At 37.3% G+C, this 23,060-nt stretch overlaps 3 protein-coding genes across 5 annotated transcripts in view; 1 reads left to right on the plus strand and 2 right to left on the minus strand.

The window, feature by feature from the left end:
• The window catches only part of CHPT1 (choline phosphotransferase 1), a 23,147-nt gene extending 22,666 nt beyond the window's left edge, over positions 1-481 (plus strand). Inside the window, exon 9 of the mRNA XM_065656642.1 lies at positions 319-481. Within this exon, the coding sequence (XP_065512714.1) occupies positions 319-363 (45 nt within the window). The 3' untranslated portion in view covers positions 364-481. The remainder of the gene's footprint in view (positions 1-318) is intronic.
• SYCP3 (synaptonemal complex protein 3) lies at positions 345-10,271 on the minus strand. The gene is made up of 8 exons (XM_065656762.1): positions 10,132-10,271; positions 8,920-8,995; positions 7,868-7,902; positions 5,438-5,555; positions 4,381-4,480; positions 3,455-3,553; positions 543-647; positions 345-398 (listed from the first exon to the last, which is right to left on the minus strand). The coding sequence occupies exons 1-8, from the start codon at positions 10,259-10,261 to the stop codon at positions 345-347; spliced, it is 717 nt and encodes a 238-aa protein (XP_065512834.1). The 5' UTR covers positions 10,262-10,271.
• A 271-nt stretch (positions 10,272-10,542) lies between these two features.
• The window catches only part of GNPTAB (N-acetylglucosamine-1-phosphate transferase subunits alpha and beta), a 50,094-nt gene continuing 37,576 nt past the window's right edge, over positions 10,543-23,060 (minus strand). Inside the window, exons 18-22 of one of the 3 annotated variants that reach the window (XM_065635419.1) lie at positions 21,465-21,563; positions 17,648-17,815; positions 16,527-16,617; positions 15,872-15,929; positions 15,287-15,365 (exon numbers count right to left, since the gene is read on the minus strand). In XM_065635419.1, the coding sequence (XP_065491491.1) occupies positions 15,882-15,929; positions 16,527-16,617; positions 17,648-17,815; positions 21,465-21,563 (406 nt within the window). In that variant the 3' untranslated portion in view covers positions 15,287-15,365; positions 15,872-15,881. Of the gene's footprint in view, positions 15,366-15,871; positions 15,930-16,526; positions 16,618-17,647; positions 17,816-21,464; positions 21,564-23,060 lie in introns of all 3 variants that reach the window. The other 2 variants (XM_065635411.1, XM_065635426.1) reach the window with 2 other exon arrangements.

The following is a 23,060-nucleotide window of genomic DNA, read 5'->3' on the forward strand; positions in this document are numbered from 1 at the left end:
GTTATTATGTACAGTCTGGGTAATGCATTTTTAATTAATCCTGCCCATTGTTACAATTCGGCATTATAAAAAGTGAAACAATCTAAACAGTCCAATGCTATTGAAAGTGAGTATTAAGTAAAGATTAATTGGACAGACAGTAAATGGTTTGGGGTCCATACCCCGCCAAAGTAATAAATTTACTAAGATACACTCTTACAACATTATCAGACACAAGATTAGAACAATCCATGAAAGTGTTTAATAGAAACTGTAAAACATGTAAATCTTAACATACTTCTCTATGGCTAATGCCTATACTTGTATCATGTTACTTAGGTACAAGTTGTTTCTCCATTGACCCATCAGAATAACATGGACTGAAGAGACTTGCGAACAGTTGCCATCTCCTGCTGTTGCTGTTACAAGAAAAGGAGATAAATACTGAACAAATGTCATATCAATATGATCCCTTTGAGCTAATTAAATGAATGTCAAATGACTTTTTAATAGAATGTTCCATTTTTGCATTTAACTGACTTCTTCACAGATCTGATACTTACAGTGTCCATCATAATCTTCTTTTGCAACATAGCCATTTCTTTGCGAAGTTCATTTTGTGCACCAGCTAGAAGATTCTCATTGCTCTTCTCCAGCTCCTCCATGCTCTGAAGTTAAGAATAATCTTAATTCAGAATTGTTCAATGTCAAAGGGTTAATTTAAACCAACCAACCATCATTCGGACTACAATTTAAATTTTACATCAGCTGTGGTCACTGATAATTGATTAGTTTTGTCACAAATTTGAAAAAAAAATTTTTTAGGACTTTGTACTCCAGTCTACATTTCTGTTTAAACAGTATAGACCCTGTGAAGGAAAGTCCCCTCCAGTCAGCATCTGTGACGTTTCAGCTAGTTATCCTGCATTTCAGTAAAGATAAGAGTTCTACAAGATTAAACAGACATCTGTCAGGAATCATAGGGGTACAGTTTAATATTATGACAACGTTGGAGACTTGAGGTAAGGACTATAAAAAAACATTTAATTTCTTCCTCTTTGCACACTTCTTCCCCAAATAAGCCGGGCGAAGGTGCTGGCTGTGTTCCCTTTTGTACATACAATTATGCCTAACTCTATGTATGTGTGTAGTTGTGTTTTCCTTGACTTTTATTTAGTTAAGCTTATTTGAGGCTTGATTTCTACCTTTCGATCTTCTTTGAGGAGAAAAATCGAAGTAATACTTCACCTTCTGTTCAGGTTTTTCATTTTTGATAAAGACACTCTTGCCATTTTGGAACAGTTATTTATTAATGCTTCTGTAACACCTTCTGTAAATTTTTACTATCATCCTAAACTAAAAATTGCTCTATTTCAGATTTAGTTTTTGAAGCTACCAGACTTTAAAAAAATTCCAAGTATATCAAAACTAACTGAAATTTTGAAGAGGGACCAGTTAGGAAATTACTTGAACAGAAATTAGAGTTTGTTGGAAACTGAGAGACTTGAATCTGCCCCATGCATGAGTATATGCTGGGGGCCAGCCTGCTGGAAAAGCAGCTTGGTAGCAAAGGACCTGGGGTCCTGGTGGACACCAAGTTGACCATGAGTCAGCAGTGTGCCCCTGAAGGAAAGAAAGCTGATGGTCTCCTGGGCTGCATTAGAAGTTTTTCTAGCAGGTTGAGGGAGGTGATCCTTGCCCTCTTCTCAAGAGTGGCAAGGCCACACCTGGAGTGCTGGGTCCAGTTCCAGAGTCCTCAGTACAACAGAGACACTGACATACTGGAGAAAGCCAAACAAAGGGCCATGAAGATAATGAAAGGACAGGAGCATTTCTCTTAGGGGGAAAGGCTGAGGCCACTGGAACTGTTCAGCGTGGAGAAGGCTCAGGGGGATCTTACTTACACATAATCTTATCTATACATAAATAACCTGAAGGGGGATGCAAAGAAGATTGGGCCAGGCTCTTCTCAGAGGGGCCTTGTGACAGGACCAATGGGCATAAACTGAAAACGCAAGAAGATCCTTCTGAACATCAGGAAATGTCTTTTTACTGTGAGGGTGACCAAGCACTGAACAGGTTGCCCAGGGAGTTTGTGGAGTCTCCATCCTTAGAGATACTAAAAAAACATATGGACAGAAGTCCTGCACAGCTGACTCTGGGTAGACCTGCTGTACCACCAGATGACCTCCAAGGGGCCCGTCCAACCTCTGCCCTTCAGTGACTCTATGGTACTGTACCTCTACATTCCTTAGAAAACCAATTGTTTAGGGTACTTTCATTTTTCTCAGTTTATTTTCTAATACCTTACTTAGAAAAACAGTGGGGAAGGAAATTCTGGGAATACAGTATTTTGTTCTTAGTATAAAATGACAGGGAAAAACTTTTTTAACTGAAAAGTCAAATTTTTGAGTAGTTGTACTCATGATCATTTTCTGTTTGCTATTATGTTAGCTACTTCATAAAAAAAACCAAACAAACAAACAAAAACACACACAAAATAAAGAAGCAACAACAAAAAACCCCCAACCAAACAAAAAACAACAGCAACAACAAAACCATACACACAAAAAACCCCAAACCCACCATGGCTGATCTGTATGAATTGTGTTTAAAATACAATATGCTCTGTAAGCATTGTCAAAAAATAGTGTTTGTACAGACTGCCAGCAAATACAAAAATTATGCATAAAGCAACAGGAAAGATAAAGGGGACTGATCACATAACCATCCAGCTGGGCCTGTTCTCAGCATCAGTCATTACTTCCACCAGATTCTTCCTGTTGACATTTCACCTTGAATACCAGGTTAAAGAAAGGAAAACACTTTGTAATGAATGTTGCTTAGGAAGAGATTAAGAGTTCTACCTGGGCAATTTTAAGGGAATTGCAGTTGATTTTCTTTAAGGGTCGCTTTCCTTACATGAAATAGGAAGAGCTAGAAAGGTTAATGACAGGAAAAAAAATTGTATCATTCTCATTATGGGGGATGCACCTGCCAGAACTAATAAACGCCAGTAAATTGCAGCCTAAGATGTATTTTTAATACATTTTCAAGTTTAACTTTTTAACATACATACCAAAAATCTAAGGGAATAATTAAGACAAAATCCTGATGATTTAACTGACCTACATAACCTCTAAACTAGTACAAAACTGTGTTCTGTGTAGAAACTATGTGGGTTGTGGTTAAATATTTGAAAAAGGCAAGCCAATCAGATTCCTGGCAGAACACATTTAACTAAATTGTTTATTAAACAGATGCAATGTGTATGCACCTATAGTGAGAACAAGCCATGTTCTTAAGGAGTAAGGGAAAGATACTAAGTAAGGGAAAGATACTAACATTCATGCAAGGCTGTTATTCTCCTCAAATGAACCTTAAATCTCTCTATTTCATAAAGGTTGAATTAATACAGCTTTCTTAAGGGATGAGATACACATCAGCTACCTTCTAAGAAGAAAATTTACTGTACCTTTAAGAATTGCTCGTAGAGTTGCTTAATGGTTTTCAGTCTCTGACTTTGAACTATTCTTGCCTGTTGAAAAACTTTTTGTTGCTGACGAAACATATTCTGAAGCAGAAGCAAAAGAGAAAAAAAATCGCATTAGTTAACCAAAAGCCCTTGGACAGTAACACTACTGTAATTTATTAAAAGCAGAAATTCTGCCTTCACTGGAAATCTGGGTTATGTAATGTAGATCTCTGCCTGGAGAGTTATCCTTGTTCTCATTAATGAAAGAATGACTGAAGACTGGATTAAGCCCGGAGTCACCTCCTGAAATCCCTTCCCATCTGAATTGTCCCTATGAGATCCTACGGGAATTGCTTGTCAATGCAATTCTCAAGGGTATCCCACGGAAATGTGCTGCCTGGGGAAAAGCAAAACTTGCAAATGTGTTGGGAGTACAAATACAGCAACATCATGGGATTACATTGCATTGTATAGCTCCTATCCCCTTTCAATTATCAAATTCTCATACATATATTATATGCAAGCCTATTTTTAAGCAATGCATGCTGAAATACAACCACTCCCCTTTACTCCTTTGTTCTCTGAACCCAAAGACTATGGATGCACAGAAACAGCACACATCTTTCTTCTCCATAAATGGTCTTGGCTTTTCTCAAGCCATATGCTGGCCTAGGGCATCACTTATTGCCATTTATAAACTTGCACTAAACCTTACAAATGTACCTCTCTTCACTTTAAAATATATCCCAAAACTTAAACATTTACAGTTTGAGAGCCACCAAACTTGAATGAAATTTGTAAATCAAGAGGCAAACGATCATATATTTGTTTAAACTCCATAAAGTGTTTTTACATTTCTTGAGTGTCTGAACAATATTCCCTTACTGTGAAAATACGGTGAAACACATGCCATGCTGGAAACCCACCGCTAGTTTTTCTTCCTGCTCCTCTGCTTTCTGCACATCTACGTCCCATTGCTGAAATAAAGTCAGGAACTGCTGGGAGAACTCGTGATTGAGCTTCTGCCTATAAACAGACACTAGCTGTAAGTATGAAAAATGCTATGAAGAATTACAAGGCAAGTTAAGGTTCAACACACACATGGGGCAGACTAAAAGGAGCTGGCATAGATAAAAAACCAGGTTATTTTGACATCTGGCCATAACTGAATATGTTTTGAAAAACTGAACACATACGTACACGAGCACACTTTCAGAGTGAATGTGGATTTTTAACTCAGGGTAAAAAAAATACAACTGTTCTTCCTAACAGTGCCAGGTTTTCTGAGATTTACTGTGTTTCTAACCCAACTACAGATCTTGGCCTTAACACAAGGGGTTTATAATGAAATTGATTAGCGCATTTGTTAGTTCATTATGCTCTAGTTGCTCTATGTAAACTTAAATTTTGTCAATGCAAGTTTCAAATATATAGATATATACATATAAAACACCAAGACAGTTAGAAGTATTGCTGACTTTCAGTTTTTAGATGTCTCATTTTTCAGTTTGCTTTACCTGTAGTATCAGTTGTAGGAATTAAATACACCTTAAGAGGCAAGAGGAATGTTATGCAGGGTGAAAATTATTTTCTTTCTTAACCAGAATGCTAGAAAAAATTTACTGAACGTTTGTCATTTTTCAAGTAGAAACAAAATTCCAACTGAAGTGGAAAAAATAAAAGCATTAGTTTAAAAGACAAAAATAAAGATAAAAGTCAAACCAGCTCTTCAAGGTACCTTTCTCACAAAATTCCAAATTTTAGGCTTCTCAAGTCAAAAGGGAATGTACTATGCTAAACTATTACCATCAATTTAACCAAGTGGACACAACTGGAGGGAGCAGAAACAGAGGACCTGAGCAGATATTTAACTAGTAGATACGCTACTTGCTATTTAACCGCAAGAAGATGGACCGGCTATCCATGCTGTGACACAAAAAGAAATTTCATTTCACAGGTCTGAAAAACAAGGGTAAATGTTACCTTTGCTCCTGCTGTGTTTTCCAAACATGTTCAATCTTCTGGTTACTGGTTTTGAGTGAGGCTTTTGTATACATTTCTAATCTTTTCCTCTTAGCTAAGAGAGCCTTGTTAATGTCAGCTAAAAAGCAATGAATATTTGGAAATTAAGCATACCAAGATACATTGTGCCTTTTATTGAAAATGCTGATGAGTTATGCTTTGGAGAAGCAAGTGAGGCGTGTTCTAATGGAGAGGAGCTGATGTCATCTGGGCTCCTGGCTGCTGCGTTTAGAGTGTCCCTCAAGCTGCTATTGGCAGCGGTGTGAGTGCTGCTTCCCTAAGGCCCCCCGTACACCCTCACCAACACCTGGCTGCTGGAGTCACAACTACTCGCTGCCCAGCCCCACCAACTCCTCCAGCATCTGAGATTCCCACCTCTCTCAAGGGCCAGACCAAACAGAACCTACCATGACACGACTCAGTTTGAGCTCCTTTCATGCTGGGCATGGCGGTGTCAGACTGGCTCCAAGCAGACACACACGGTGAGCTGAAACCGTGCAGTGGCTGCAGTGCTGCCACATTTAAATTGGCTCCTTACACGCTGCCGTCATGTGTTCCCCTACTGATTATTATGGTCCAGCATGCACTTCTAACATATTATCCATACAATAACCACACGTACGTGCTTGAAGCACTATCCAATCAGTTCACACTGTGCATCTTCAAACATTGTATTTGGACATCTCAGTCTGTAAATTCTCCATTCAAAGGGCTACCTTGCACAAACGTGACTGAGCACAGACATCTCCCTCTTTTCTCTAGTATCTAATGATATTTTAGTCAAATCCTCATTAGTTTAGCCACATGACTGCAGTGCCAGGTCAGAGTTTCCAGACCTTCAAGGAATTTAGTTATGCTGACATGTGGGGTTTTTTTTCTAGAAAAAACACACATTTCAGAGTAATACTCGAATTACTTAGATTTGAGAAATAAAAGTAGTATGTGATTACTATCACTAAGAACATATTGAATGAATGACAAACTATTTTTCATACTTCAGAGAAACTTAGTACTTTTTAAATTTTTAAGAAGTATTCAAGTTAATATGTTAGCATGTGTGTTCACTTTAATTTACATTTGGAGTTTAACACACAAGTCACAGCTTAAGGTTAATACAGTAATTTATTTTCTTTCTCACGGTATATTTCAGGAAACATCTGTCAAACCTCTCTAATTTGCTGAAGCATCTGCCCTTGCTAATGCCCAACCTATCATTTTTGAGCAGACAGCATCCTCTCTCTGATCCATTCCTTTTCCTTCCTCCTGTCCTATTTTTGAGTCTTCAATCACAAGCAATCCTAGCTTTTTAACACCAAAATCCTCCTCCTGTCTAGGCTGCTAGATCTACAATAGCATTCTAATACATACCTTCAGCAAAAAGTCTTAATTCATGGATTAAGGAATTCCTTGAACTCCTCTTCCACCTTTAGATTTACAAGCAAATAATAACTGTGTACAGCATTTTCTTATACATACAATGAAAGTATTAACCACCTATTGAGTGTGTAATACTGGCATTAAGATGGTTACCCTTCCTTCCATGGCTTTTTGATGCTCTTTTGCACTGTGATGTATATTATAAATTCTTTACAAGTGAAATGTGTGTTTTCTCTAAGCTGTCAGCTACCTGGAGTTTAGCTGGAAATTTGTAAGTCAAGTCATCTGAGGATCTGTTGATGACTGAACTAAATCCAAGTAGGTGACATGCATAGATCTGTCATCACTAGATGACTGGCCTTCCTTACCCTCATTCTTTTGCTCTTCTAGAAACTGGTACTCTCCTTCCTGATTGCTGAAATTATCTTTTCAACTGATTCCCTGTTCTCTGGATTTCTGAAGGTGTGGAGTACATACTCCTTCCTAGTTCATTCTGTATTGTAACTAGAATCTACTTCCAAAATGCCTTGTCTAGAATTAGAACTACTTGTTCTATTTAGCTGCTTATATTAACATTTACATGCCCCTAATTTCTCACTCAAGTCTTGCAATCCCCAGTTTCTTCTATGTCATTGTAACAAAAAAATGGAGTGAGAACAGCTAACTCACATTGTCCCTTTTCTCTACAATATGACTACCTTTTATACTTCATCTTAAAATTGGAATTGATAATCAAAAGCACTCATGCTTCTTTCCATTTTTCCTTTGTAATTACCTACACTAATACTTCCATCTCACTTTAAATGCAGGTATTCCCTTCTTTCTCTTTGTGCTACTTAGACGTATAACAACTTTTTTCTGAAAACTGGCTTTTTTCAGAAATGCTGAAGAGTGCTACAAAGACTGGTCATTTTATGTAAATCTTGAAAATTATTTTATGGTAAGGAATCACTGCCAATTCTGCAACTTAAAACATGAATTGTTTTTAATTTATTAGAATGTAAACGTACTTACCTCCAAATCTTTCCAGCATATTCTGTACTTCGCCCCTACAAAATAGTGTGAAAAAATTTTATTTGCCCATTTTGTGACTTAAGAATAAGATCTGTTGTGTCTGCTTAAAACTAATCTTATTCACGTCTATTGCTTGTAAGCAGTGAGAGCTGCTACTCTTCTACAAGATAAAAAATGACACTCCTTTTGTCCTCCTTTGAGAGGTCTCTTTTTTAGACTAATTTGCTGTTTTTAAAAAAAATTACTAGAATCTATTAACTTACTCCCCAGTAAAACAGCAGTATTAGGCATTTAAAGGCTCCTGAGTGAGGGAGGACAGTAAATAAAATTGATCATTTCCTATACAAAACGAAAAGACAAAAGGTATTTGGCACATCAAGTGAAAACAAGTCCATCACAGTTAGCATGACTGGCACAGTAAGAAAAATCCAAGACAAATAATATCAGAGTTGTTTTTACAACAATTTTAAGATAACATCAGTGGGTAAAGCAGTGGTACAATAGCTGACAAGTCCAAAATGGGACATGGTGAGTAAAGAAAATATTTATCTTGGTCTTATATCATCTCCACAGGATATCATTTTCTTTTCTGAAGAGTAAAAAAACAAACAAACAAACAAAACCCAACCAGTTTCTTCAACAGCTATAATCTTGTTAAAAACAATATCAATATACACTTTTTTATTACACTTACACTGCCCATAAATATTGAATTTCATAAGATTTATTTGTAAAAAGATTTTATTTTTTCATGCAGTAGTCAGATCATTTAAAGTACTGTTAATATTTTCAAATAGCTAAGATCAGAGGGAAAAAGGAATAAAATTATCAAAAATTTAGGATAAAATTTAAATCACCTCCTGAAAGAAAAAAAATTTTACTGCAACTACTGTATTATCTGTCACCTGATTTTTGAATCAAATGCTAAAAACCCAAACAAACAAAACACATAAAAACAACCCAAGCAAAACAAGCATGGTGAATAACTGAACTCAGTATCTATTTAAGACTCACTTATTTTGGAAAAAAAACCATAAAAATCATAACCTTACCCCACATCATCTGGAACCACATGAGTTGTCACCAAAGGTCTTTTCTTTCCATGCTTGTCTAGTACTGGTATTTCGCCTTAATACAAGTTTCAAAAAGATTTACAAAAAATATATTTTGTGGAGGTCATTTGAGTTATTAAAAGTGTAATTACTTTTCTGAAATGCCACTTTTCTGAACATGTCTCATGGGTCTCAGTTCCCATCTGTAACGCATGCAGCTCCTGAAACTTTGAATCTGGAGTTGACAGATGATGAATTACTCTGCAATGCTGGATTTGAGCTGGCACTGCCTGGTGTTCCTCTAGACTAGTCTCGACCAGTCCTAGATGTGTCCACTACTGTACAATTACTCCCAACTCAAAACCATCAGAAAGGTAAAAATAACCTAAATATTGAGAAAGCCCAATCTGTAAGAATTTAATTTTACTGTAAAATAAGTACTGAAATTGTGTACTGTGATGTTTGAAAAAATAAAATCACAAATATTTATTTATATTCTTTAAAAAAAATCCTTTCTATTAACAAAGGAGGGGTGGGGAAGGGGGGGGCTTGAATTTAGTCTGAACAATTGAAGAAGGGGAGAAATTTAAAGAAACAAAGCCAGAGATAACTGCTGAAATACAAAAATCCAAAAAATGGATTTACGTCGAACTTTACAAAAACCCATCACGTGATGAATGAGAACTGCATTTTTAGGTAAAGCCAACTTTTTCATTACATTCCCTCAAAACTAAACAAGAATCCCTTGGTTGACTTATTTTCTTTTTTCCTCAGCTTCTTCCTCATGTTTTTTCTGTTCAGATTCTTCTGAAGTACTCTTAACCCTACCAGCAACTACCCTACCTGACTCAGCACTCCATACAAGCAAACAGAGAGTTCTTCTGCTCTATCCTGATCTCACAATGTTAAATGCAGCCAGGTGATAGAAGGATATGGCATTAAATAAGGTAAAAAAATCATGTAAAAAATCCTACTCTTTTAAGATTCCACCTCTAATTTTAAGACATGATAGTGTACAATACAGAGCTACTCTACTGTGTTGTCTTTTCTTACCAATCCAAATTATACAATAGGTTAAGCCATCACAAACATTATGAACCATACTTGCTCAGACACTTGCTGAGGCCAAAGTCTCTCCATTTCTATTAGTAGTCAGAAATATTACAAACTTTATGTTTAAAAAAAAATATTTAAAAAACCCCACATAAGCACCTTCTCTAATATCTTCCTCTGATCCACTCAGCTCTTTTCTTTCCTCCTGAAAGTCATAGGCAGGAATGGCTTGATCTTCCTGTGCTGGTTTACCAGCTTTTCCTCCATGCTTCCTTCCTGATGGTGCCATAATGAGATTTTCTTCCTACTGAAATAGTGTATTTGTTACATAACTTTCCCCACAATACTTGAAGGTAAATATGTTTTCATGCTTATATTGACCTGTTACGGACACCCTTGTAACAGTTTCCCCCTGTAAGGATATTCAAGCACACTGTTTCAGTTTTGAGGTAATCCACAGGATCACTCATCTGTGGGATTTTTAAGAATGGAGTAAAAAAATTATGAGGGCTAGTAGGAACACACTTGATTCTGCTGAAAAACAAGGAGTAAATTATGCACTTTCTTAACGTGCCTGCCTGCTCAGATTCCATAATGTTTATTACGTATTTTGTCATATCCATTCCCAAAAAGCTATGCCAGTATTCTATTTTACAAAATATGGTAAAGATGAACCATAAAGAACAATCTAATTCTACAAGTCATCTCGTACTAGACACACAAATATACACACACATATGCCATTTTAAAAAATCCTGGTAAACTTTCACTTTCTGAATTAGCTTTATTTTTAGCTGTTATGCCTCTGCATTCTGTAATGTAACTGATGCAGTTTCTGTATTTTTTACAAATATACTGCTCTCTTAAAAAAACAATATTCATTTACTTTAGCAATACTAGCTTTTATATATTCTGTGTATTTTTATAAATATTTAAGGAGTAAAATATCTATTTAGAAAGAGCACAGTTGTAATCATTAAATACATGAGTGACAAAATAAAATCATTTTTTCCTATGTGCTTTATCAACAATAGAAACAATATACAAATAAAACAGGAAATAGCAAGCTACTAAATCCTTCCTGAAATGCTGCTTCTCTTTGTCTGTTAGCAAGAGGTATGAAGCATTTCAAGTAAAGCATCACACAACATAACTTTTAAAAACCGCTTGAAAAATAACAGGATTACTTGGAAGATGGAAAGAATACAGAAAAAAAACCAGCTCTAAGTACCCTTTTTTTTCAAACCGAGCAAGATGTGACTCAGCAATGGATAAACTTCTCATTCTAGACACAATTCAACACAGTTACTAATATCAATAATTTTCCAAAGCCAAGGCAAAAATAGATTTGAAAATTAAGTTCCCACACTGAAACCGAGACCTCCAGTAAAGATCTTCTGAATTTCCAGGACTAAGAAGTTCCCCCAACATTAACAGCTGTCTCATACGCCTGAGTTTCCCATTTCTGTTTTTTTTGAATTAGTTGTCCGTAGGTATGAAAATATGTTAATTAACCACGTATTATATGGATACATACAATGTGATCACACTAATCTACTAAGTAACTGCTTTTTAATACCCAGTTCTTCCTGTGGTTTATGCTTCTCTACATAGTATGTTTTAGTATATATGTAGTATATATAGTATATTTTTAGACCTTACAAGTTACTTTAAACAAACAACAAACAAAAAAACCCCACAACCAACCGAATACAACACCTTTAAATTTTTAATTGGAAAATCAAAATCTCTTGCATTAAAATTGTTCTCAGATGAGAGGAAGTTTTCAAGACTCATTCTGCTTTTCAGCTACTGTAGTTGTTGAAAACCTGATTTCAGGAGGACAGTGCTGGTATGGCATGTGGCCATGCATCTCTCTGCTGCCAGACAAAGCACTTCAACTTTAAACTGGAAGCATGAACAGATATTTGCACGTATTTTATCTCACATAGAGGTGCCTTCCTTTGCACTGAAAATCAGTGTACAAAGCAGAACTCCCCGGTTCCTCTAAACCAGGGGTGTCAAACTGATTTTCACCAGGAGCCACTACTCCTACATTTATACAGTCCTAAAATGACATGCGGCCCTTTGATGGCAACCGTGAAGCTGATGTTGCCCCGGGTGAAAATGAGTTTGACACCCCTGCTCTTGACACCACGAAACCATCTTGCCACCTCGCACCACCACCCAGCCTCCATCCCTCCTGTGGAGCTACCTGCCTCAGTCAGTTTGAGTATCTTCAGTCCACAGATGTGTATTTAATAAGGATTTTTCTGGGAAATTCACCTCCTTCTTTTCACCCTGCCCAAGAAGATGTGAAATAAACCAATATTTCTGCGAATCTCCTATGTGGGGCTTTTCAGTGTGGGGGCCCACCTTCTTCTCCCTCAGAGCATCGAGAGAGGCTTGAGCCCGCACCTCCCCACCGCAACAACAGGTTTTGGGGAGAAGCCACTGGGGTGCCAAAGGCTGAGGGGGCACTGCGGTGTCCCAACCCAGTTCCTTACTTCCCGCCCGACCACCTTTCCGCCCTCTGCCCTGCGATGGGCTCTTCTCCCCTCCCACCACCTCGCCCCCGCACAGCAGCGCCCACCGCGGCAGCCGCCACCTCACACGGCCAGGACGCACCGGCGGCGGGGGGAGAGCGCTCCTCACACCGTCCCGCAGACGGGAAGGGTCACCGCTTCACCCAAAACCCTTCACCCCCGCCGGCACCAGAGCTCAGGCTCGCTCAGGCTCCCTCCGGCGCCCCGCGGCGAGAGGCGGGCGGGGATGAGGTGACGCGGAGCCGCCTCAGCGACTCCCAGCCCCAGGAAAAGGCGGGAAACCGGTCGGACAGCACAAAGGGGCGGGAGCGCATGCGCAGATATATATATTTATTTATTTATTTATTTATTTATTTATTTATTTATTTATTTATTTATATTTTTTTTAAGAGAAATGGCTTTAATTTCTTATTCAAACAACAAAAGGCGGCAAAATATGTTATGGTGTATCTAGGCTAGGGCAGGGCTGTCCAACTCATTTTCAGCAGGGGCCACATCAGGCACACGGTTGCCTTCAAAGGGCCAAATGCAATTTTAGCACTGTATAAATGTAGCTACTCCTACATTTATACCGTCCTTAAATTACTGCGAGGCTGATGTGGCCCCTGCTGAAAATGAGTTTGACAGCCCTGGGCTGGGGTATGATGCCGAGGGAGGATTTTTCCTTAAGTCAATGCAAACAGGCACTATTCCTCCAGTCAAATTAATTTTACAAATGGCATGCTTTGCGTTTCAGATTTTTCTGCTGTTCTTACAGGATTTTCTGTCCTCAGTAAACGAGGTATTTTTACTTACGAGGGTCTGCTCTTGGGAGGCAGAGTATCACAGTATCTCCCTTTGCATCACTTGGTTGTGTTTCTGTGTTTCTTCCTCTTCCATCACTTTTAAACTGTCTTTTCTTGACCCACAAGCTTTTACTTTTCCAATTCCCTCTCTCATCCCGCTGGCAGGAGTGACTGGTGAGTGCTTAGTTGCCACCACCATACCGTTCATATATTACCTTGCTTCCTTTTTTTTTTTTTAAGTGATTTTCAGTGGATACTACTCAGTTTATGCTACATCTTTTGAGCTCTTATTCCTCTAGTGAAACAAAATGGCGTGAATCGACTTCCAAAACTTTGCTTTAACACCAAGGAAGTGCAGTGACATCTGAGCTACCTAAGCAAGCTGTTTATTTATATGTAAGCTCAGCAGAAAAACTGCCTTAAAATGTCAACCAAGTTTTTCCAAGTATTTTGATTAGAAGGCCAAATATAATTTTAAAAGCCACATATCCTAGTCAAATTTCAATCTACCTAATCATAGTTTGAAGTGTAAGAAGCTATGAAAGCTTGCTTATATTTCTTGAAATGTCTGATTTTCTGCTAGTGTGAAGTAATGTAGATTTAAACTACTTATTTATATTCTACATTTCAGCATAATATATATTGCTAGCATGAAATATAACCTTAATAATTAAAAGTGCTTGCATTTTTTAAATGCTCAAAAGCTTGATTGTGTTTTGAGAATCCATTCATGCTACAGATTGATACGAAATTACTACTGTTGGAAGTTTAAGGGAAAAATAAGAACTTTAAATGTAAGCATTCATAAGCATTAATGGCTAATTTATCAAAATGGGTGAGTTTTGGTTTACTTTAAAACAGAAACAAGAGACAAAACTTCAATCACATTTTAGTTAATTTCAAAGCAAACCAAATATCTTACAATACATATGCACATACATTTTGTACACCATCTGATTGCAAAAATTAATGCTTTTTGAATACTGCTAATATAATTAACTGAAGATCACCAAAAATGTCTGCTTGAAAATCTGAGCATCTTCTCCCACATAAAACCATACTATTCTGATGTCTCAGCAAAATACAGGGCCAAAGCCTGTTAAATTTAAAAACCCCAAAGCTTTTTATGTCAGTAGAAATATTTTTTCTGAAGTGAAACACTGCTCCCATATATTGCCATATTAAAACAGTTTGTTATCCATTCATATAGAGAGGCACTTTTGCTTTTATATTTACAACGCTTGTAAAATGATATACCTTGATCATTTTCATTTGATTACAACCCTCTCTTTGTAATCAAGAAACAACACCGTTGTATTCTTTGGAATATAATACACCTGATATAAAGTATTTTCCAAATAACAATTAGTTGTTCTTTTACCGTGTAGTTTTTTAGTAGCATACATTTCTTCCCAATCCCAATTAAATATTACAAATAGGGGGATGAATTGCTACTGTGATTTAAAGAATGTCAACATCAATAAATGTATACTAAATCTAAATGACAAGTTACATAATTCTCAATTTTCCCATAGGGCTAAAAAAAGCAGCAATGACAGCAATTTGCAAAATGTTTTGGAATGCAAGATCAAGGACCCGTTAAGCTGATCTCAAACAACTTTGCATTCCAACATTTTATCTAGTTGGCAACATCCACTGCAATAAATGCAGCTACATTTCTTTAGGTAACCCTTTTTATAAAAAAGGATAACATGGCCATGAACTAAGAGTTGTAAAGTAAGATCTGTTGAAAACTGCCTACGTACAGGTTTTCCACAATTATATTTCTCTTGTTTTGCATTGTCACAGCTCCAGCAGCTTGTATATCATGAAGAGTACTGCTGAGATTCTAAGTGTAGATGCATGATTTTTTTTTCTTCATATCAGCATATTTAAATGTCAAACCATATAGGACACTTATGAGAGAGAGATATTAAATGCTTATCACATCTTGAGGTAGACTGATCTCCAAAATAAAGTTCTTCTACACTTTGATTCGTTCATGACCAACTTCCTTTTGGATCCTTCTCCTTGGAAAAATTTTCCGTTTAAGTGCAATTAGCTGAGGAGAGAAAAATAAAGTATTTAGTTCTCTGTTGGGCTAGAGGTGCACAGCTGGTCAGGCTTTCATCCTAGGAACTACAAAATCTGTACCATCCATGGTAATTAAGCCAATACTGTCCTTTTTTTCTTTTTCTCTGCACAGAAAGAAAATTATTTACTCAAAGTCATCTGTTAGGTGTGCACATTTCCACTGGACTTCTCAATAACCAGAATACAAGCAGAAAGTGAAAAATACAGTATGCCTATATTCTGATTATTTTAAAGTTAATTTGTGTATTAAAATTAATATATCACCAAGCTACAGTCAATTTCTAAAAGATCAACACAAAGCTGGCATCTTATAACAGTATTTATATACCTAGCTGTAGTATTGAGTTGAGTACCACTTCCAAAACCAAGTTACTAATGGAGGGCAAGTTTTTTAATGTATACAAAAGGCTGAAAATCAAGGGAAAGACTCATGCAAAAGTTACAGGTGGGAAAAAATAATAATCAAAAGCCAACCTTTCAAGAATTACACACTCTTCATCAGACCACGGAAAGGGTTACTTAAGGCCCCAACCTGCAAAGAATTACCCATATGATTTGTTCCATTGACTCCCTCTAAGGTTAGCAGGATTAATCATGTTCAAGAAAGCCATCTTATGCTTGCAGAAATTGAGGGGTTTTTTTCCTTGGATTTGGATTTAAAACTTTTCTAATTCAATAGGTGCCTTTGCAATTACTTAGGTAATAGCAATACTCTAGACCTGAAGAGAATTTTCAAGTATTTAGAGGCCTTATCTAAATCCTATCCCTAAATTTTCTTCCTGTTAACTTACTTCGCACTTTTGCCAATATGTGTGTTAATAGACCAAGAATTTTTTTAAAAATTACTGATTTTGAGCATCCCAATTTAGCACACTGATGATGGACTTGACAGCCACAAGGCACCTGAAAAGGAAATACCACTTTCCTTCCCCCCGCACGATTCTCTTTCCAAGGAATCTCAACATGATGACTTAAAAATTGAAGTAACCTAATCGTTAGTCATGTAACATCTTTACTTCCTTTATGAAGGAAAAATCCTAGCTACTCTTCAAGCATCCATCTTATGTTATCCTGAAGATACAACCACCTATTAAGTGTTATAGATTTGATAAGAAGATTTTAATTTTACCTGTTCAGCAAAAAATGAGATGACTGTAAATACAATAAGTGTTACTAGAACACAATGGGTCCAGAATTTGAGCTTGTCTCTATACACCCTCCTGAGAAAGAAGGAAACAGAAAAACAGCTTCATATATTATAAATGCAAATATATAAACTTTAAAGAGTTTCCATGAAAGAGTGTCCAGTACTAACGGGTGGCTAGAGAGAGGACGGAGGCTCTTTCTTCACAAAGAGCCACATGGAGAAGACGAGGGGCAACAGGTACAAGTTGGACTGGAAGAGGTTTCATCTTGATATAAGAAAATTTTTTTACGGAGAAAAAATGAGAAAAAAAATCATTCACTGGAACAATGACCCCAGGGATGTGGTGGAGTCCCCACCACCGGAGATTTTCAAGACGCAACTGGACAAGGTGATAGATAATCTCATCTAGGCTCTCTTTCTCACAAAATGTTGGACCAGATGATCTATCAAGGGCCCTTCCAACCTGGGCTGCTCTATAATTCCCTCAAACATTTTGATCAACATGGATTTCCACCAGCACTTCAGCATGCTTTAACCCACCCTGGTAGAAATCTGCTTTGGTTACAAACAAATCAAAACAAAGTGTTCTTTTGAAGCTAACTACCCCAATTTCTGAAGTTATTACGTATAAATGGCAAGGGGTAAATAAACATTAAAATTTCACGTGGATCTTTCGTGATGATCATCTAGATGTCTGACAGATTAAAAAAAAATTCCTAGTAAGAAAACTAAGTTTATATTGCTGCTGTGCAACAGGAACTCAAAAAAATGTTGGTTTTTTTCCACATTTAAAGAAAGCCAGAAGTCCTGAGTTACTCTTTTTTTGAAAAACAAAACAAACGAAAAAACACACACATACAAAAAACCACAACACTTTTTTTTGAAGTAGGTTAGGGCCAATCAATGAAATGTTAATGCCATTATGAGCACCAGAAAAACCTAAAACCTGCAAACCTCAAATTTTAGTCCATTCAAAGCTTTTACATTATTTTCACTGTTAACTCTTTCATTGAATACTGTGGAAAAAAATGGCTTGTACCAATATGTTCTATAATTATATGCTACTGCATTACAATAACTTGAAGACAACAGGTGTAACATACCATTCTTGGAGTTCATGCATGTGAAGGAAACGATTCCGATATTCTCTAGGCAGTTCAAATTGGGAAGGTATGGGAAACATTGATTCGTAAAAATCCCTAAGCACCGCTTTCACTGTCTGAGCATCCTTGTGATTGTGATCAATATTGTCATTTAGGCAAACAAATTTTCTAGAAAACAAGAAGCCATGTTAGAATTTTTCTTCAATAATATAGCAAAGGTATTGGCAAACTAAGAAAACAAGCAGAATCATTTTAAACAAAATTGAAACAGTATCCTTTTAAAACCAAATTGATATATTTGATAATGGTAATCAGTTTCCTTATTGTTGCATTATTTGAAATTAATTTAATTTTAATTCTAATAGCACCAAGGCTGACAGTGAGCCAAAACCTCTGAGGAACCCAATGACAAACCATCTTTCTCTTCTCTTTACATAATGCTGCCATCTAATGGGCACTAGTTTGCATCATCCCAGGGCCCACCACTGGATACAGACAGCAGGTTAGGTGGCCAGCATTATGATTTGGGTAAGGGTTTTAAATAAATTATCATAAGTAAATTATCTTCAATAACAAAGTGAGCTCCACCATAGGGGGTAAACATACTAAATTATTAATATTTTACTGTGTATGCTGCACTCTTTAGAGAAAGTCAACATAGAAACTATAGAAAGTTGTACAAGAGAAGACAAAGCTTGGTCCCCAGGCTTTGAATTACTGAGAACACTATATAAACTGGGCAGAACATGACCTATATCATAGACCCAAAGCTGAACTTGTATAATCAACCAAAATACAAACAACCACCACCTGGATAGAATTTACATGGAAATGACTGCGACCAAATAAGCATGCTCCCAAGAATGCCTCTTTTAGAGTTATTTCTCACGTAAGAAACACAGAACTATCTAAGCTACTGCAAGTTATTGAAATTAAAGCGGCAGCTAGTGTGCTAGACTGCTATGGCCTTGGCCCTTGGCCACCCTGACCTGGTGCTTGACAACAGAAATTCCCTTTCCCACACATGGGCAAGGTTATGTGCTTTATTTATATTGTGAGATACAAGACTCTTACATTTTCCCCAGAGGGAGAAATCATATCTGGTGACATATGCCATGTAATCATTAACCTTTATAAGTAGTTCTGGTCAGCTGTATTCTCTATAGTATGGTGTATACTTTCAAAGAGCAAAGTTCAGAATTCTCACATGAAGCTGGAAATAAGCAGAACTCTAAAGCATGTGATCAGCCTACACAGGGCATTACCATTTTTCCTCAGTCTCTACCGAATCTGGCATAATTGGTAATGTGCAGGGGACAAACAGTCATTCAAATTGCTACATCTGAGAAGAACAAAATATGCCTCCCCTCTTCAAAGAAGAGCAGGCTGTGTCTACACTATCAAGTAATACTATGCAAAGCAGCTGGTTATGGCAATCATATGTCTACACTATAAGCATTTTAGGAGTTCACTCTGGACTATCCCTGACCTTGTCCCTTGGACTGGCAGCTCATTAGTCCTGGGAATGCAGTAGCTGCACTCCTGGAGTATATATCCCTATTTAGCTTCATCTGAAAGAGATGCAGCTTACAAACTGACAGGCTGCTACACAGAGCAAACCAAAGCAAGTGACAAGGATCAACCTGTTTCAAATGGAAAAACTGTTTTAATCCATCCAAAAGAAACAGAATCTGAAATTCCTTTGGATATTCCAGAATTAATACCTAGATGATTAAGGCTCACTTTTTCTTAAGGATGCAAAGCAAACATTTTAGGCAGACCAGTAGTTGAAAATACTTTTAGTTCGTCCCAAGGGAGACACTGAATACCTGTTTTCAGAGACTGTGTATAATTATTATGTTGTTTTATGTGGAGGCAAAACATAGCGAAGAGAAGGAAATGCCATTCCTACATAGGCCTGCCAGCTCTCCTTTGCTAATAAGATATGACTACAGTACTGCACTATACTTTGCAGGAACACAGCCCAAGCAATTAACTCAACCTCACTTTGCAAACCAGCCAACAATCTGGGACTACAATACACTATTGTTCCTTCAGAGGAAAAAAAAAAAAAGGGGTATGCATATACAGAGTCTCAGGCTGAGTTCATAATAGCATGCCAGTACATCCTATGAAAATTAGGGAAGATTCCTGACAGATCAGCTCGCCTGCCTCATCTTGCCAGCTGGGGTTCCTGAGACAGACTAGACACCCTTACTCAAACACATCCTCATCTAAGGATGCAGTCACTCCACAGACAACTCCATTTTAAGTTGCTAGAAGGCCTCAATCCAGTATGCATACTCATAGCACAACCAACAGAGCGTCAGGATCAAGTCTGACATCAGCAACCACCCTTCAAAGTAAGAAGCCAGTGATTGCAAGCACAAAACTTTAACGTCCAAGGTCAGAAACTCATGTTACATGCCCTTCTTGAGCCTAAAAGAAGGCTTGAAATCACACCTACATTTCAAGAAAAAAGTCCTAACCAGCAGATACAAAGAAAGGGAGGAGGAAGAGGAAGTGTCAGGATAAGCAAAGGCACTGCTCACTTTTCTGTTGAATGGGGTTGTTGTGAAAACCGGAATACAGGAGTTATGTGGCCAGAAGGCACTCTTGTCAGCTGCAAAATGTCTCAAAACTAGCATTCCCCGTTGTAATTGAATGATCTAGCAAGTAGTACAGTGTAAGAGGCAAGTGAAAACTTGCTCTTTATCCTCAAATGCAAATAGTGGTGTAGCTTTACAGGCAGCTGAGATCCCCAATAGCTTGCTGTGGCCTGCAACAAGAGGTTTCACTTTCCCTGGCCCAAGGTACCTGGTCGTACTTTCCTCCTTGCTCTGTATTTTGACACTTGTCAGACCCCTCCTTGAGGCCAAACTCATTAAACTTGCAGAGAACTCCCTAGTTTTCTGAAGACAGAAGTAAGATGCAAGATAAAAACAAGCAACCAAGAGAAAGGAAGGAAAGAGATGGGTGGATGCACTGTCTCACTTTAAGGCAGCTGGCTATTAAATTATCTCACCATGTCTTGTTGAACCCCAGTCTTATGCAATGGGCTCCGGCCTACATTAGATGCTTCTATGAAGCACGTTCAGACTTGAGTCTCAAATACAATATTCTTTGCTTTGCAAGGTGACTGCTGTGAAATCTATTCCAGGACATTTATTTTCCCCATTTATCTCACAGTCATTTCAAAAGCCCACTTCAACACTAGAGAGCCTGTTCTCATATCTCGGTATCTAAGTCTTACACCATTGCAGAGTGGAGAAACAGAGGAATACCTTCCAGCTTTGGATGGCTTCTCACCAAATATTAAAAAAAAACAAAACAAAACTTCTTGCATGTTGTAACAGAACATGAAAGCATAATAGATACGCAAAACTGATTTTGTAACAAAATAATCCACATCTAAGTTTTATTTTAAAATTGCTACATAAAGCAGATCAAAATGCTCTTCCTTTAAAATAAAATTACCTGCAATATAAACTGTATGTCTTCTAGAACAGCAAGAATGAAAGCGTCAAAAATGGCTGAAGTTTATCTTCCATTTTTCAAAGGTTTGAGATATATTAAAAAAATTTAACAGAAACTAACAAGATAGCCCTTAGCATAACAGAGAGAGCGGTCACTTATCTTCAGTTAAATGGAAAAAATTAGAAGTACTTTTGGTTAAAATTGGTCTTGCCCTGTAACACACAGTGTAGAAATACGTTGCAATAATTTCTTTTCTTTTTTTTTCAATGCACAGTTTAAACAATTGAAGTAGAAAATTAAAACCACCTCACAACTTCATACAGACCAAGAAACAGGATACCTGGGATTTTTTCGTATATCATCCAGCTGACCAACTACATGAGAAACATTTGTCCGAATCATTTTGAAGGCAATTTCCTCTTCTCCCATGATTTCAAATCTTATTGTTAAAAAAAAGAATTACGCATTAATAGAACAACCTAAAGTCAGGTTGAACAAACATTAATTTAATATTTAATTTAATAATTTATATCTAATCTGACTGCCCAATCTTCACTAGAACTTCTAGTTTGATTTCTATCGGTATTACATTTTCCAGCTAATATTCTTGTACAGAACCACTTTTCTGTAGATTTATTAGTAGCCACATATAAACCTAAGAACTGAATTCTAATACAAGTTATGTAAACCACAAGTTTTGGCGTAAGAGTAGCAATCTGAAAGCAGACATAACACTTACTATGCTCTTTTTAAAACACAAAAAACCCAACAAAATTTACAGTTGTAGTTTATAATGACAGCTCAGACATGAAAATATGTTCTTATTATCCAATCACCAATCCCAGAAAAATCTTAGAATAAAATCACAGAAGAATATACAAAACTACAGCCTTAAATAAAACCTTCCCCACCCACTTAATCAATAACTTAGACATAAGTATATGAAATGCAGAAACATATCATTTCTGAAGGATATCTTGAGTTTAAAAGGGGGCCAACTGCTCTTTCAACAGTCGTAGTAGAGGTATCGCACTATATTTTTTACCTCTTGATATAAGAAAAGACCCTGCCCGCTTCTTGAAGTCTCACCTGAGAACATACTCCATTTATTAAGCTCACAAAATTTACGATACCATTATTCAATATTCGACAGAAGAGCAGTTTATATCTTAAACTGATTTATACTAATGTATTTATATCATTAAGCACAGCAAATCCTTGCCTCCATCCCAACATTTTCCAACCTCATTTGTTGTGTTAGCTTTTCGGCTTTAGCATAAACTCTCCTGGGAAGAGAATTATTTATAAAGCTTACAACACAACTTGAAGGACTATGAATTAATGTACAATGATGTCCAAAAGCTGCCCTAAGCAGCATCTGTAACCCTCTTTCATTTTACAGCTTTATTGCACTCTGTAGCCACCCTGGGCCACCTGCATGCTTCAGAGACTCCCCACCACTGAAGAGACAATGAGCAGGAGACAAGGCTGTCAGCTCCACGCCACCAAACAGCCTCGATGACATGCAACTCACTGACATGCAGCTTCCAGAAAAGAAAGATCTGATAGAATCTGATGTCAGGTAGATCTACACAAAGAGAATTGTTCAAACCCACAGTCATGATCATGGTTTAGTCCTGCCCTTTCCAAAGGGGGTGGAAACCCTTTTCCTGTCCCTCTCCCTCCCTCCCTCCCTATCACTCCTCCTTGCAGCAAGACTACAAGGTAGTTAGGGCTAAAATGCTTTTTCTTTTTTTCTTTTTTCTTTTTTTTTTTTTTTTATTCTTCAGTAGAAGAAAGGACAAAGCAGATTTACAACTTCCAGGTACAGGACAGGCTGTTTCTTCCTTTCTACGATACTTTAAATGCCCTCGCTCCCTACATATAGTCAACTTATACAGCCATCCAAAGACACTCTGGCTTTCTGTTGTACAAC

The sequence above is a fragment of the Caloenas nicobarica genome, chromosome 1 (genome assembly GCF_036013445.1).
Source record: "Caloenas nicobarica isolate bCalNic1 chromosome 1, bCalNic1.hap1, whole genome shotgun sequence".
Classification (NCBI taxonomy): domain Eukaryota; kingdom Metazoa; phylum Chordata; class Aves; order Columbiformes; family Columbidae; genus Caloenas; species Caloenas nicobarica.